This window comes from Rattus rattus, chromosome 14 (genome assembly GCF_011064425.1).
Source record: "Rattus rattus isolate New Zealand chromosome 14, Rrattus_CSIRO_v1, whole genome shotgun sequence".
NCBI lineage: Eukaryota > Metazoa > Chordata > Mammalia > Rodentia > Muridae > Rattus > Rattus rattus.
Window position 1 is genome coordinate 37,560,474 of NC_046167.1, and position 15,166 is coordinate 37,575,639.

General features: G+C 40.0%; 1 protein-coding gene across 1 annotated transcript in view; it reads left to right on the forward strand.

The window, feature by feature from the left end:
* Vps41 (VPS41 subunit of HOPS complex) overlaps window positions 1-15,166 on the forward strand; it is a 158,189-nt gene that overhangs the window by 6,292 nt on the left and 136,731 nt on the right. The window contains exon 2 of the mRNA XM_032885145.1: window positions 3,185-3,223. Coding sequence (XP_032741036.1) covers window positions 3,185-3,223 — 39 coding nt within the window. The remainder of the gene's footprint in view (window positions 1-3,184; window positions 3,224-15,166) is intronic.

Sequence of the window (15,166 nt, forward strand, 5' to 3'; positions counted from 1 at the left end):
CCTTGAGGCCTCAGGTTCTGACACTGCATTCTTTCTGGTGTGGAGAAGTGTGAAATTGGATTTTAAGGATCTGGATCAGCTCTTTTGGTTGGTGGTGTACATTGTTTTAATGAGGCAGATGAGTAGACACTCCCCCATTTACCAAGTATGTATATTTGAGTTCTTAGGTTCAGTATAATTTTTCTGGAACAGTAACCAAATACATTTTTAGCGCTCTAGATATAGGATATGTTTTAACACTCAAGATGTGGGAAATCAGAATCTAGACAGAGGTTTTTGGCATGGGTATCACAGTCTTATTTTGCTAGTGCTATTTAATATTCAAGGAACCTCAGGGATCAGAGACATTTTAGAAACCTCTAAATTGAGTCTCTGTACCTGCCTGGCCTAAGAGGTTAGAGATGAACAAATGCTGTATTAGAGGCATACAGACAAGGAAACATTTAGTATTATGAGTGGTATATAGTAGATGGTTAGTAATGAAGTCAGAATAGTAACTATAAAGTCAGTTTGTACTGTATATTTAAGGTATACAGCATGATGTTATGAAATGCGTGATGTATATATTGGTTACCATAGTGAAACATGAAGATACTTATCCCTTCTTGAAATTGTCCATCTCTCCTATAACTATAATCTGCTCTCTGACGAGAATCCTTACAATTCATGGAGTATAACCTTAGCAGCTGTGGCCTTTAATTTGTACCTGAGCTCATTAGATCACTTATTCCTATATGTCTGTCGCTTTGTGTCCGGTGACCCACATTAACTCATTTCTATATACCCCTGTATTTAGAAACCTGCTTTATTATGTTTGCATATTTGACATTTCCCTCTTTACTATTGCACATACAAGTATAAACAGGACCTTTACAGATCTCCTTACCCTTGCCTTTCTGGTAAAAGCCATCCCACGCTTATCTGAAGTGATAGTGATTTTGATTAACCTTTTTATGATTAGAGATTCTGCGAACTTTTCACGTACCTGTTGTCCATTTTTTTAGTGTCTTCTTTGAATAAAAATGTCGATTAGGGTCTGTTTCTAATTAGGTTAGTTGTTGTTGAGTTGTGTGAATTCTTTGCAAGCTTGGAAAGTTAGCCCTTTGTGAGGTATGTGGCTGACAGATATTCTTTTCTGACATATAAGCTGCCTTTGTATATTATTTGCTTTATGATGCAGAAGATTTTAGTTTAATGCAGAGCCATTTATTTATTTGTATATCTGTAGTCTGTTTTTTGAAAATCAGTGCCAAGGCTAAAGTCAAGTAAGGTTCTATATGGAGCTTCAGGATTTTGTGGCTTAACTTTGGGTTTTTGTCCATTTTGAGTTGATTTTATTCTTTTATATGTAGAGACCTACTTTCTTTTAGCCTCATTATAAATGACAGGCCCTTTCCCATTGTGTTTTGTTATGTAACATACTTGTGGAAAATTAGTACTGCTTACTTGGATTATTTCTGTCCTCTATTCTGTTAGACTAGTGACTTCATTTTAAAAGTAGAATGTGTAGAAGAAATATATGAAGATTGCAAATAGACTAAAACCGGGAATTGAATGGCTAGTGCAGAGGAGAAATGGCCTAGAAGAGTAGGTGGGATACGTGCCATCAACTGGACAACCAATGGCCAGTGGTAGGAAAGTTAGTTTTCTTTCCCCCTTTTGTGGGATTGCAGATAAATAGTTGTTTTAGAGGATTGCAGCTTCAAAACTAATGAGAGTTCTAAGATTCTGAGTCACACTGACTAAACTGTACAACCATTCAGAAAAGATTTTATGCTCATATTATACTCATATGCTCATTTTATACTCATATTAAGGACACATATACAGTAAAAGTCTTGACAGTAACATCTCTGTTTTTCTTTTTGTTTTTCTTTTCTTTCTGTTTTCCTTCTGTTTTCCTTCATTTTTTCTTGGCTATTTTCTTTATCTACATTTCAAATATTATTCCGGTTTCCCCTCTGGACACTCTCTATCCCATCCTCCAACCCCCTGCATCCATGAGGGTACTACCCCACCCACCCAGTCCTGCTCTTCAAGGACAAGGGCAATATTTTCCTTAAGCTTCCTCTAGGAGTTATCTGCCTTCTCCAAGCTTTTATTGTTTTTCGACATATAAAATAATGCTGTTTTTGAGCATCAAATTTACATTTATGTTGCTATCTGTCTTGAATTAAGTATAATATGCATCTGACTCTCTGTAAAATGTTCAGTCTAGAATGTTCCTACCCCACTTCTTTTGTTGTTCTCTTTGTTTATCTCATGGATTGTAAAACGCTTACATTCAGTGTCAGCATATTAGTTGGAACTTTTTATTGCTATTGATATCTATAAGTACGTTAAGTAAATCTTCATTTTGCTGACCTCTTTGAGGATGCGTGGCATCAGCAGATTCTTCCTTTCAGTGGACAGGTGAGAGATTAGCAGAGTCAAGTCCATTTTTTTCTCTTTTTGCTTTGTTTCTTCCAGAGCAGCAAGATTCATTGTACAGCAAAAAGGGAACTGTTATAAGTGGAGGAATCTGTCTTAGAGTTACTGGTTTATTAAATGGTTTATATTGTGTCTGATAAGTACCACTGGAGGGAGATTCTTTTTGACAAGAACTGTTCTAGAGCTGGGGATGTGGCTTAGGTGTAGAGTTCTGGCCTAGCATACGCAGATCCTTCAGTTCAATCTCCAGCACTAGATAAAACCAGCTGTGGTGCCTGGAAATACCAGCACACAGGATATAGAGGAAGATGATTAGAAATTCAAGGCCCTTGTGAGCTACATAGAGCATCCAAGGCCAGCCTGGCAACCATGAGAACCTGTTTCAACAAACACACACAAGCTAGCCACCCCCACCCTACCAATCCCTCTCCAAACTTTTAGCAAAACAGTAATTTTGGCTCATGAACATAAGAGATTTCAGCATAAAAACTGGTTCATTTCATGTGGTTTCTTTTTCCCCTGTACTCTCAGGGAAGTTTTGCCAGATGGATGTCCATTAGTGTCATATCCTAGTGTCATTTGTCATTGTCCAACTCCCCCCACCCCCTTTCAGGACAGCCAGGTGTGAAGTTGTAAAGGAGAATTTAAGTTGCAGATGACGTTTCCAGAAAAGCTGGTGGGGTATGGGATACAGTGACTTTCCTACTACAAAATGTGTTTTCTTTTCTAACCTCCTCTCTTTCCGTGCTTGCAGGAAACTGAGTCTCTTGAAGAATCTACAGATGAGTCAGAGGTAAGGTGGAGCATACAGGTTTGTCCTTCACCTTGATGCTGTCTTAAGCTTGCTTAGCAACAAAGTCTGGCATTCTCAGGGGCTGAAAGAATAGAAAAGTAGGGCTGTAAAACAGATCCTTAAGGAATAGCATGCCAGTTGTCTTTCAAACATTAAACAGATTGGATTAAGCATAAACAAACAAGCTATTTCTCTTCATCTTCTGAGGCACAGGCTATAACCGCCATCCCATGGACCTCTATCTGTTGTTTTGAATGATGTCTTCACCTGCAGTTATGCATACTGGGAAGACTGATATAAAGTGTTAGAAACCAGTCCCCACCCATTAAAGTCTGCTAGTTTTTGTATTATGGTTTTACAATAATATGGTTTCTCCTGTAATTATGAAGATTCTTCCTAGCTCCTTACATTTGCTAGACACCTGTCTTACCCCAGAGCCACACCTCAGTCCCAAAGCTTGTCCGTGAATGATTATATATCCCAGGCCTACTACACCTATCTATAATACTGTTTGAGTCAATGAAGTTATAGCTCATTTGTCTAGAAGGGAAACTACTACGAGGTTTTGTTAAAAGATATAACTCACAGGGAATAAAATCGTTCTTTTAAAATTGTCACTGCTTTAAAAAACTCCTCTTTAAAACTCTGTGTAAGTAATAGGCTGAGCATAGTGCAAATTAATTAGTATACAAATTGTGTGGTTGGACTAATAGGTAGCATGCTCTCTTTTAATATTTCATTTAGGGAAGGCAAGTGAAAATGTATCTTGCCAACCTGTAAGAAATTTCTACCAGTGTGATAGTATCTGTGATAATTTCATCTTTGGTTGATATTTATTGCATATTTATGTGGATTTTTGCTTTTTCTATGAAATGATGGGTTTCAAAACCTCCAGACAGCATCATATATATTATGACATTTTTCTGGTCCTGGCTCTTAACATTTCACTGAAGTAGCTTTAGTGCCATGAGACCCCAGGTGCCACATTTCTGAATGTGCTCATAAACAGGAAGAGATCTGTTAACTTCTGATAGTGTATGGAAGAACAGTCCAGATTACCACTGTTGTGCTTGGGAGTCTGAGGTTATAACCCTGAATGCCCAGAATCACTGGTCCAGAATTTGGCAGTGCTTGAGCTGTCTCCTAGAATTTTATCTCTGGGTGAAGACGATGTCGAAAGCCACTCAGATCTATATCTTTTCAGATACCCTCAAGATTCTAAATGGAGTAACAGGGAGAGTAAGCACAGCATAGAACAAGCCTCTAGAGAGCCAGAAAGTAGGAGATAGTACACACCAGCATATGATGGGAGAAGGAAGTAGCCATGAAACCAGAAGGCTCAACTCTGGATTGGTGCCAGAGCTGATGCAAGGAGAGTGACAACACAGTCACCTGAAAGCCATCCATAGTGATTCTTATTCAGCCTTTGTGTGCGCAGGAAAATACTGACACGGAATAGAATAGATGTCAAGGAATCTCAAGGACTGCACTTAAAAGAGACTGGGACCAGAGATGTGCTGGCTGCTGCTGCTTCTGAGCAGGAAGGGAGAGGCGTTCTTTAGAAAGTGGTCCTAAAGGGAAGTGTCAAAAGTAGAAATGTAAAGTGTCCTTAAGTACTGAGAATGGTCAGGAGACTTGGTTTCCCCTTTTGGGACAAGGGAGCACGGTAAAGAAAGTCCATAGCTGTCTATCTACAGAGCTCAGGAAAGTACATAGCTGTCTATCCACAGCACTCAGAATCCTAGTAGCCCCTCAGATCCTCCAGCCTCCCTAGGAGCCTGTGTTGTTGCTATCCCAGGAAACTCAAACTGTTTAACATAAATGGAGGCAGCTTTGCTTGCCCAAATGTGACCTACTGAGGTGGTTTATTGTTGGGGGCAAGGTCAAGCTTCAGGCTGCAGCCCAGCCTTGGGAGAGCCTTTGTGGCAGTCTTTATGCAGTTTAAATAGAGTTTTATGATATCACTGAGTACACTGAAGAACCTTCCTTCATCCCCTTCCCCTTTTCCTTTCTCTATTCTTATCAGCTTTTGTAAGCCTTGACCTTTGGAAGACAGAGATTGGCTTTATATACTTTCATTTCTGTATTCAGGGGTTCAAAACTTCCAATTTTTGCAAATAATTATCATTTACAAAATAATAGTTTTCAACAGTGTTTTGGAACAATTCCCAGAGATTCCACATTAAATGGGATCTTATGTTAGTCATATTTATCTCAAGGTCTTATTTTCTTGAATTTTTTTTTGAGAAGTTCATACATGAGTACTACATTTATTTACATTATTTTCCCACACTTATCCTTCTCCAATCCCTCTTGTGCCCCCCTCAAATCCTCAAATTCATTGCCTCTTCTTTTATTAGTATTGTTACATATATTATTGTTATGTGTACATACAAATAAAACCATCTACAGAATCCATATTTCAAAGCATTACTTGTATGTATATGTGTTTAGGGCTAATCACTTAGGATTGGACAGTGCACCAGAAAGGGAGATAGCCCCAAGGGTGCAGTAGGAATTTATACTGTCAGCCATCTAATTAGTCTGTTCAGTTAGTGTCTTAGTTAGAGTTCTACTGCTGTGAACAGACACCATGACCAATGCAAGTCTAATAAAGGACAACATTTAATTGGGGCTGGCTCACAGGTTTAGAGGTTCAGCCCATTATCATCAAGGTGGGAGCATGGCAGCATCCAGGCAGGCATGGCGCAGGAGGAGCTGACAGCTCTACTTCTTCATCTGAAGAGTGCTAGCAGAATACTGGCTTCCAGGCAGCTAGAATGAGGTTCTTAAAGACCACACCCACAGTGACATGCCTACTCCAACAGGGTCATAACTTTTAATAGTGCCACTCCCTGGGCTGAGCATATACAAACCCTCACATTCTACTCCCTGGCCTCCATAGGATTGTGCAAACATGAGTCTGTGGGAGCCATCCCTAAACATAGCATAATTCAAAATATATTTTGTCCGGCTTCAAAGGTGACCATAGTCTATAGCAGTCTCAACAATGTTAAAAGTTCAGACCCGAAAGAACATGCATGGTATGTAATCACAAATAAATGTATATTAGCCAAAAAAAAGTACAGAAAAGCCAGGATACAGTCCACAGAACTCAAAAAGTTCCAAAGGACCCAAGAGAGGGCACCTCAATCCACTTTGGAGAATAAAGCAATCCTAGGAAGAGGGAGAGAGTCCTGGGTGGGAAAAGGGACAAGGGAGGGGAAGAGGGGAACATGGTCAGGTCAGGTATTGGGTGGGGGCAAAGGGCTGAAACCCTGAGGGCCAACAGAAAGAATAGAAGCAGGCAACCTCTGGAGATAGGAAGCAGGGCCCTACAGTAGGGAGAGTGAACTAATTGAGCCCACTTCCAGCAGAAAGGCAGGGCATCAAGTGAGGGATGGTGTTGCCATCCCACAGTCAAAAACTCTGATTGACCCATAATTGTTCCTGTCTCAAAGAACTGCAGGAACAAAAATGGAGAAGAGCCCAAGGAAAAGGAGATGCAGAATTAGGACCAAAGTGGGATCCAGCTCAAGGGGAGGTCCCATGGCCTGACACTATTACTGAGGCTATGGAGTGCTCACAAAAAAGGGGCCTATAATGACTGCCCTCCAAAAGATCCAACAAGCAGCTGAAAGAGTCAGATGCAGATATTTACACCCAGCTAATGGTCAGAAGCTGCTGATCTCTGTGGTTGAATTAGGGAAACGCTGGAAGAAGCTGAGAAGGAGGGTGACCATGTTGGAAAACCAGCAGTCTCAACTAACCTGGACACCTGATATCTCTGTCACTGGATCACCAACCAGGCAGCACACTGCTGCTGAGATGAGGCCCCCAACACTATATAGCAGAGGAGTACCAGGTCTGGGTTCAGTCAGAGAAGATGCACCAAACCCTCAAGAGACTGGGTGCCCCAGGGAGTGGGGAAGTTTGGTGGGGTGGCAGGGAGGAGGTGGAGGATATGGAACAGTCAGAGGGTTGATGGGGAGGGGAATGAAATCTGGAGTGTAAAAGAAAAGACATTCCCTCCCTGGAATTCTGCTGACAACAAAAGCTGGGCTTGCAAGCCCACTAGGTGTCTCCATTCCTGAATGGGGAGACCCCGAATGTAGATTATTTGGATGAATAAATGTTCTTTGCTTTGCATACTAAAAAAAAAGTTCTAACTTCAAAGTCTTCTGAGATTCATCCAATCATTTAACCGTAATCCCCAAAGCAAGACAAGAAATCAGCTGGGTAAACTCCAAACTCTGTGTCTCTATGTCTATTGTCAAAGTGGTCTTTAGATCTCCAACTCCCTCTTTTCATCTTTGTTGACTGCAACAAACATCTTTCTCCTGGGCTGGTTCCACTCCCTATTAGCTTTCCTAGGCAGATAGCCCACAGCTCTGGCATCTCCAACTGGGTTTTCCAAGGCAACTTCAGTGTGACAGCTTCTTGTTTCAATGCCTGGGATCCACACATGATCTTCTGGGTTCCTCCAAAGGACTGGCATCGCGTTTCCAGCTGTGTAGCACTCTTAAGCTCAGTTTGATCCACCTCACTGCTGCTGCTGTTCTTGGTGATCATCCCATGGTACTAGCATCTCCAATATGCTATGGTCTTCAGCTGTAACTAGGCTTCACCAATAGCCTCTCATAGGCTCTCTTCATGGTGCCAAGCCTCAAGTCTTTCATGTGACTCCTTCAGTCCTGGGCCATCAACTACAACTGAGGCTGCAACTTCATCAGTTTGCCTCTGACAATGGCCTCTCACAGTGCAAGCCTCAGCTGCTCTTCATGACCCCTTCATAGCTTCCAAACCAGTACCACCTGGGTGAGTCTTCACATTACCAGCTGCGGCATAAGGCACAACCTTTCCAGAAGATTTCACCTCAGTGATGCTGGTCTCTTAATCACTACTAATTTCTTAGCTCAGCTAACCGGCATCCATTGTCCAGTAGTCCCTTCTCTTTTTTACTCTAAAACCAGAGCCACATGGCCAAATCTGTTCTGCTACTTTCTGGGGCTCGAACCTGGTCCCCCTTATTTATTACCAGCTTTCTTTTTCCAACTCCCTCTCTGCCTAAGCTTGGCTTTCCTGGAACTGGCTCTGTAGATTGACCTTGAACTCAGAGATCTGCATGGCTGTCTTCTGTACTGCTGGGATGAAAGGCGTGTACCACCATGCCTGATCTAAGCTTAGCTGGATGGAGTCTTGCCCCCAAATCCCTTTAATCTCCTAGAACATAGGATTCCTCTCCATTTGCTGGTGCCCCTTTAATAATATATTTAATAAAGTATTTTGTATTTTTCCTTTCTAAGTTTGCTATGCTTGTTCAAGATGTTGTTCATGAGACTTAACCAGAGAACAAAGTCTCTGCTGGGCTTTTTTAAGTCATCCTTTGTCAATGCAATTAATATAAATTTCTTTACCTTGGACTCAGGCAGAGTCCAGACAAGGGCAAAAAGCAGCCACATTCTTCACCAAAATACAACAAAAGCAGTCTCTAGGCCACATACTGAAATTCTCCACTGAACCTCTTGGGCCGGGTCTACACAGTTCAAATCAAACTCAGCAACAAAGTCTTTCATATTCTTACCAGGACATCCCATTAAGCCTCACTTAAAACATTCCATAGCTTTCCAGATCCACGTTCTTCCAAACAAAAGCATGGTCAGGCCTATCACAGCAATAACCCAGTCCCCTGTCTTAGGGTTTTACTGCTGTGAACAGACACCATGACCAATGTAAGTCTTATAAAGGACATTTAATTGGGGCTGGCTTACAGGTTAAGAGATTCAGTCCATTATCATCGAGGTGGGAGCATGGCAGCATCCAGGCAGGCATGGTGCAGGAGGAGCTGAGAGTTCTACACCTTCATCTGAAGACTGCTAGCAGAATATTGGCTTCCAGGTACTGAGAGGAGGGTCTTAAAGACCACACCCGCAGTGACACACCTCTCCAACAGGGCCACACTTTTTAGTAGTGTCACTCCCTGGGCTGATCATATACAAACCATCACATTCCACTCCCTAGCCCCATAGTAGTGAAGATTGTTTTCTTTAATTCTCAGGAACTAACAAAACTGTAGGTACCCAATAAAGACCAGTCAAACAAAAGTCTGTCGTGGCAGCAGACCCAGGCTGAGCAAGCAGCTTCCCTAAGGCATTGCTAATTAGATCTGCACACTTCAGATCAGAGCCGAGACCAAAGCCACCGCAAGCCTTTCATTTTCAGGAGCTGCTGGTAACTGCAACTCCTGGACTTCTTCCCTGTTACTTAATACTTCCTTAAAAAATGTTTCATTTACAGAATTTGAGCCCATGGCTTTGCTGAATCCTTGGGATTTGCTCCTTGGGATAAACCATAAGAAAAGGTGGGCATCCCTGGGATCAACTCTGCCAATGAGATCTCCACACTCTACATGAGAGCCTAGAAACCACGGCCCCTGCAGGTGTCCTGGAAACCCTGGAGGGTGTGTTACTCTGAGATCCTGAGAGTGAAGAGGAGGCTCCAAAAGAGAGAGAAGTCTTCCACTTTACTGTTACCGTTTATTGTGCATGGGTGTAGAGATGGTTCGTTGTAAGAAGTTTTGGTGGGACTTCTGCACATTTTAAAAAAATGTGCAATTAGGCATGTCCGAAAAATAGTAAGTTTGCTAAAACAGTGATTTCAGGGACTTAAACATTTGTTCTTTTTCATATAACAGTGCAAATTTTAAATTTAGGGTTTTTTTTGAAAATTGGATTCACCTTGCATTTGATTTCTAGTCTGATAGAAAAGGGGAGCTTCATTTTCTAAATGTGTATAAAGTTCCAGTTTACAGTGCTTTGCCTCCTTTTGGAGCCTCCTCCCTACTCTGTGTATCTAAGAGTAACAACCCTCTACAGTCTCTGTGATGTTTGTGTTGCTTTGGTTTCTAGTGTCTGGTTTGGAGTGTGGAGATCTAATTGGGGATACCTTAGAGAGCTGCTTACTGAACTTGGGTCTGCTGCTACCACAGACGTTTGTTTTGTCTGGTCTTTATCGGGTACCCACAGTTTTGTTAGGTGAAGTTCAGAACAATGAAAAGGCATAAACCCTGCTTCTAAGGATCTTGTGATCACCAGAGGATATTGGGAAGAAAGGAAAAGAGGGTTATGTTGGCTTTAGCGGCGGAAATTGTCCACCTGAATGGCATATCTTGAAGATTGGGAGGAAATGAAAAGCTTATTTGCTTTTCTCATTTTCCTCCTCTTCTATATATTCTTATCACTTTCCCAATATGAAATAAATGATGAGACTTGATCCTGTTTATGGTATGTGACTCAGGGCATGGGAACCTTCACCTTATTTTTTTCACCTTGAATTGAACATGAATTTCTGATACTACAGGGCAAAGGAGAGAGTGGGGTTTATGAGAACTGCCTGACTTGTGCATCTTAAGCAGTGCTTTTCAATTATTACAGGCTCAAGGTCTTCTCCCTTTTTAGGTTAGAGTATTTGAGGGAGGAGAGAAGTTCCAAAACGCAGGGATTCCAGTTCAGTTGATGTGGTCCAAACTATACTGAATAATGGCGTTTACTTTTATAAAATAGCATAACATAGAATTTACTTCATAAGAAATGCAATGCTTATTTGTTTAAGTGTGTATTGGCCAGATATCAGAGCAGTGACCCCTTCTCCCACTTTAGCAAGGCAAATCACCCGCAGTCCACACATGAAGTTTGAAGGATCTTACTATTTGGTTTGTACTCTTCAGGATTTTTTTTCCCACCGAATATGCATATATTTCTAGAGAAAAATCTGCTTCGGGCAGAGTATTTTATGATGCATTTCAGCTGAGAAGTATGCAGGAGAATGCTTCCTGTGAATGCTGCTAATGTCTACAAATATTTTATCGAGAGGAACTTATTAAGCTGGTATCTAACTTTGGCACCATGGGCTATTTAATTGAGTGGTTTTGGTCTCTGGGACTGTCCTGTTCAGTGTAGGTTATCTCACCCCTAAGCTGACCCTCACTAGAAACCAAAAGTGCCTTCTCTCCACATGCCCAAGATTTTGGCCACAGTGACTTCAGGCAACAAAACCATCTGACTGCAAGTTACATATCAGTGTGTGTTCTAAGTCATGGAGATTTTTCTATACATTTGAAAAAGCAGACCTGTTAGTTCACTAGTTCCAAATATTAGTCTTTTTAAAATGATATTTTCCATATTAGCAATATTGCTTAAAAGATGAAAATTTAATATATTTGCATTCATATAAGAATATAATTGCTCATCTGTCAGCAGTCTGATAGAAAGATATGCTAGAAGCTTTGACCACATTGATTTTATTATAGGTGGAGTCTGTTATCTTCATGTCCCTCTCTTGAGAAGTGTGGTCAACTCTGTCAGCGTCCTTATGTAGTCTTCTTGCCATGCTTTGGCACTGTAGAAGGCGCTGTGAAGTCATCCTTCTTATCACATGCTCATCTCATCTTTTTGTATAAACAAAATGCTGCTTCTGTAAAAGAAGTTTAGTAAATGTGTATGTCGAGTAGTGTATGATTTTTCATTTGTTTCTGCTGCCTTTGTTTATAATACTCTGTGGAGGTAGTTAGATCTGTTCCTTAAAATGTTTCTTTTTGGTTTTGATTTTCAAATTGTGCTTTGATTGATAGTAATTTCAACAGGGCTTTCAATGATTTCCTTATGTGTATATGTCCCTCATTTCCTTTAACCAATTATAGTTGATCAGAAAAATTAGCATTTTTGTGGATCTTATATGGAATGAATTATTGGTAATGAGAAAATTTCAAATGCAAAGATTCTGAAGTTCAAATGTTCCAATATTGGATTTTGATAGTTATTTTTATATTGAACTTGTAAGAATGAGTACAATTTTGAGTATTTCAGTTTTCCTCAAGGTAATTAGAGTTCTAGACAGAATGTCCTAGAGGAAGCAAACCTTTATTTTAAACTTTCATACCCATGGTTGATTATTGATTTGCTTTTTATTAACACTTGGTTTTTACTGTGGAATTTCAAGCAGCATGCGAGCAATTTCTTTTTTCTTTTAACACTGAGAAGTTCTGTGAGGATGTTACTGCCTTTCTAGTGTATCCAGTTTTGAAACATTGGGTACTTATTAAAAGGATTTGCCCCTAGTCAGATGTAGCTGAGGACAGGAAACTTGGTAAACCACTCACCTGATTAAATTGTCTAATGGTTCAACTGAGGTGTCTTGGAAGGGAAGCTGTGCTGGGAAGGCTGTCTGCACAGGGCGGTGATGGGTTGCCGAGTAACACTGACCTAGAGACGCTTTTACCAGCTTAATCTGGACTTTATGTGATAGCTCACCTCTTATGTATATTTAATGTCAATTTTTGGTTTCCAAAGTTAAAATTGAATTTAATAAAGAAGTGGTATTCAAAAATAAAAGCATAATTTCTGAATAAATAGTATGAACAGGAAAGGTAATGGTAATCCCTCCCTCTGTTCCTGAGTAGTTGGGATTATTGGTCTATACTACCAAGCCCAGCTAACATTTTTCTTTCTCTCTGTAAGTGAAATTCAAGTCTTTATTTAGAATGTAACAGTGCTGAGCTGTATACAATGTGTTAACATGCAAAACAAAAAATATTGATAAAATTAATATAGGGTGAAAATGTAGAATCCACTAGCTAGACTAAATTTTTTTTTTAATCCCTGGGTTTTTAATGATGAGAATAATGCAGTTGATGCAGTGTTGGTCCACAAGTCTGGTGAGCTGCCCTGAACCTCCCCAGGCTAGTCATCCTCCCACACTGACAAAAGAAAGGGCTGCCTAGTCCTCCTCACAGAGAAACCCTTTGGCTTTAATTTTTATTTCCTAGAGTGATTTTTTCCTGTTAAGTTCAAAACTCAGTAAAAAATGGCATTTATTGTCTGATACTGTACTAGAATTACATAGGATGGTTTAAGGATCTGTCTTTAATTAAAAGTACTATACACTTAGTACCAATCTGTCTTTGTTGAGAAATTGATTCCTTCTGAAAGAAAGCTGCAAACTTTTCTCGTATGGGTAAATGTCACTCTATTCATATCTTCACTTAGCTGCAAGTCAGGGTGTGTTCTGTTCTGCCAGGTTGTCATAGTAACACAGTTAACTGTCATCTCAACTCAGACTGTTGATGGTTTTATTTGTAGGTTTGTAGGATTATTAAAATTTAACAAAATTATTGATTTGCTTTTTATTAACACAGAGTTATTTACCATGAAAGTTCAAGCTGCACAAAGGTTTTTATTCTGTTTAAATTTTTTTTCCAAAATTAAAGTGAAACTAGATATTAAATCCTTGTGATTAATTTTTTTATTTAAAATGTAATATAGACTCTTCAATAGCAGAATAACTCTGAATCGTAGTTCTGAGTCATTTTCCATTTTCTTTCTTCTGACAAGGAGGCAAAAAATAAAAGCCTTTAAATTCACCTTTAGCTTGCTTTTAACTAAACATAAAGGATACCTGTCAGAAGGCGTGAAATGGTACATGAAGTGCCTAATACTGAGTTTTCACTTTATTTATGGCTTTTGAAATCTCGTGAGAATGCTTCACTGAACTGTGTTGTAAAAGTATTTATTTTTGTATATTTATGTGAGAGAAATTACTTAGTTTTCACTTATAAATAAGGCAGCCAAACCTTATTTACACTAGGCTTATCTAATGGTCCGAGGATGAGTGCTTTTATGCAAAATAGTCGGGAGGCCAGAATTAACTTGCACATTGAGTGCACATTTGATGTCCACACTTGAGCAACATGTGGCATCTGTCCAGGATCCAATTTGTATTTAACACATTTACCTCAGAATGCGCAGCTTCCCTGTGTGACATCTCATGTTTCCCTTAGAGCATCTTTCTTCCTCAGAGATGCAGAGGGCTTATTGGTGTTGCAGTCTTCCCTGTGTAGTTTTTAAATACTTGGTTAATTAGCTATGTCATAGTACATGTTAAAATAGGTCGGTTTGGCGATGTTACGACTTCTTCAGTCTGGATTGATTATTGAAAAGTATCTTCATATTCTGGTATAATAATGTGTATTTTCTTGCTCTTAGTTCCAAGTTATGGAAAATTAAAAGCATGTACACCGTCTGTGATGGTTCTCAACAGCTAGAAGCTTATTAAGAATGTTCATTAGTGTACATGAAATGTTTCTTTCAAATATTAATATTCTTGTAGCTACACAGTGCCCCTCTCTCACAGTTCTTACGCTCTGTTATTTACACCCTGTGTCCTCTACTCGCATACTAAATCATGACTGGCCCAAACAATTTGAGTGTTGAAGAAATGAAGTGTGCATCCTTTGAGGCTAGGCCTAAAAAAGTATTAAAAAAAAGCTCTACCTGGTTCTCAGAGTCATGCACTGTGGGAGAAGCTGAATACCTTTGAGGTGCTCAGGGAGTTCAGGAAAAGGCCCATGAGCAAGGAAATGCATTTTCCCACCTTGCCTACCATTGCATGAGGCTCATGCCTTCTTTTCTTAGAATTTCATTTATGAGCATAATGAATTTTCATCATATCCCTTTCCTCTTCCCACTTCTACTCCTTTTCCCATCCCTCTCTCAAATTTATGACTTTTTCATTCTCATATATTTATATAAAACCAATTGAGTACGATTAGTATTGTCCATAGTATGGGGGCATGAACTTACCAGACAGCTTCCCTTGAAGAGAACTGACTCTCCCTATCAATTGTTATCAACTGCTTGTGGCTCTTCCAATCAGGGCTGAGTCTCATGAACTGTCTTCCATTCGTGCTGGAGCAGTAACTGGTGTGGTCTTTTATAGACAATTGTGTTGCTGAGAGTTCATTGACACCATATCCATGCCATGTCCAGATGAGACTGTATTGCTTAAGGTCTCCTAGTATTGCTTAAGGTCTTCTGGGTCTTAGAATTTTCTGTACCTTTTCCTGAGATATTTCTGGAGCCCTGGGGATAGGGTTACATGGGCACTCAA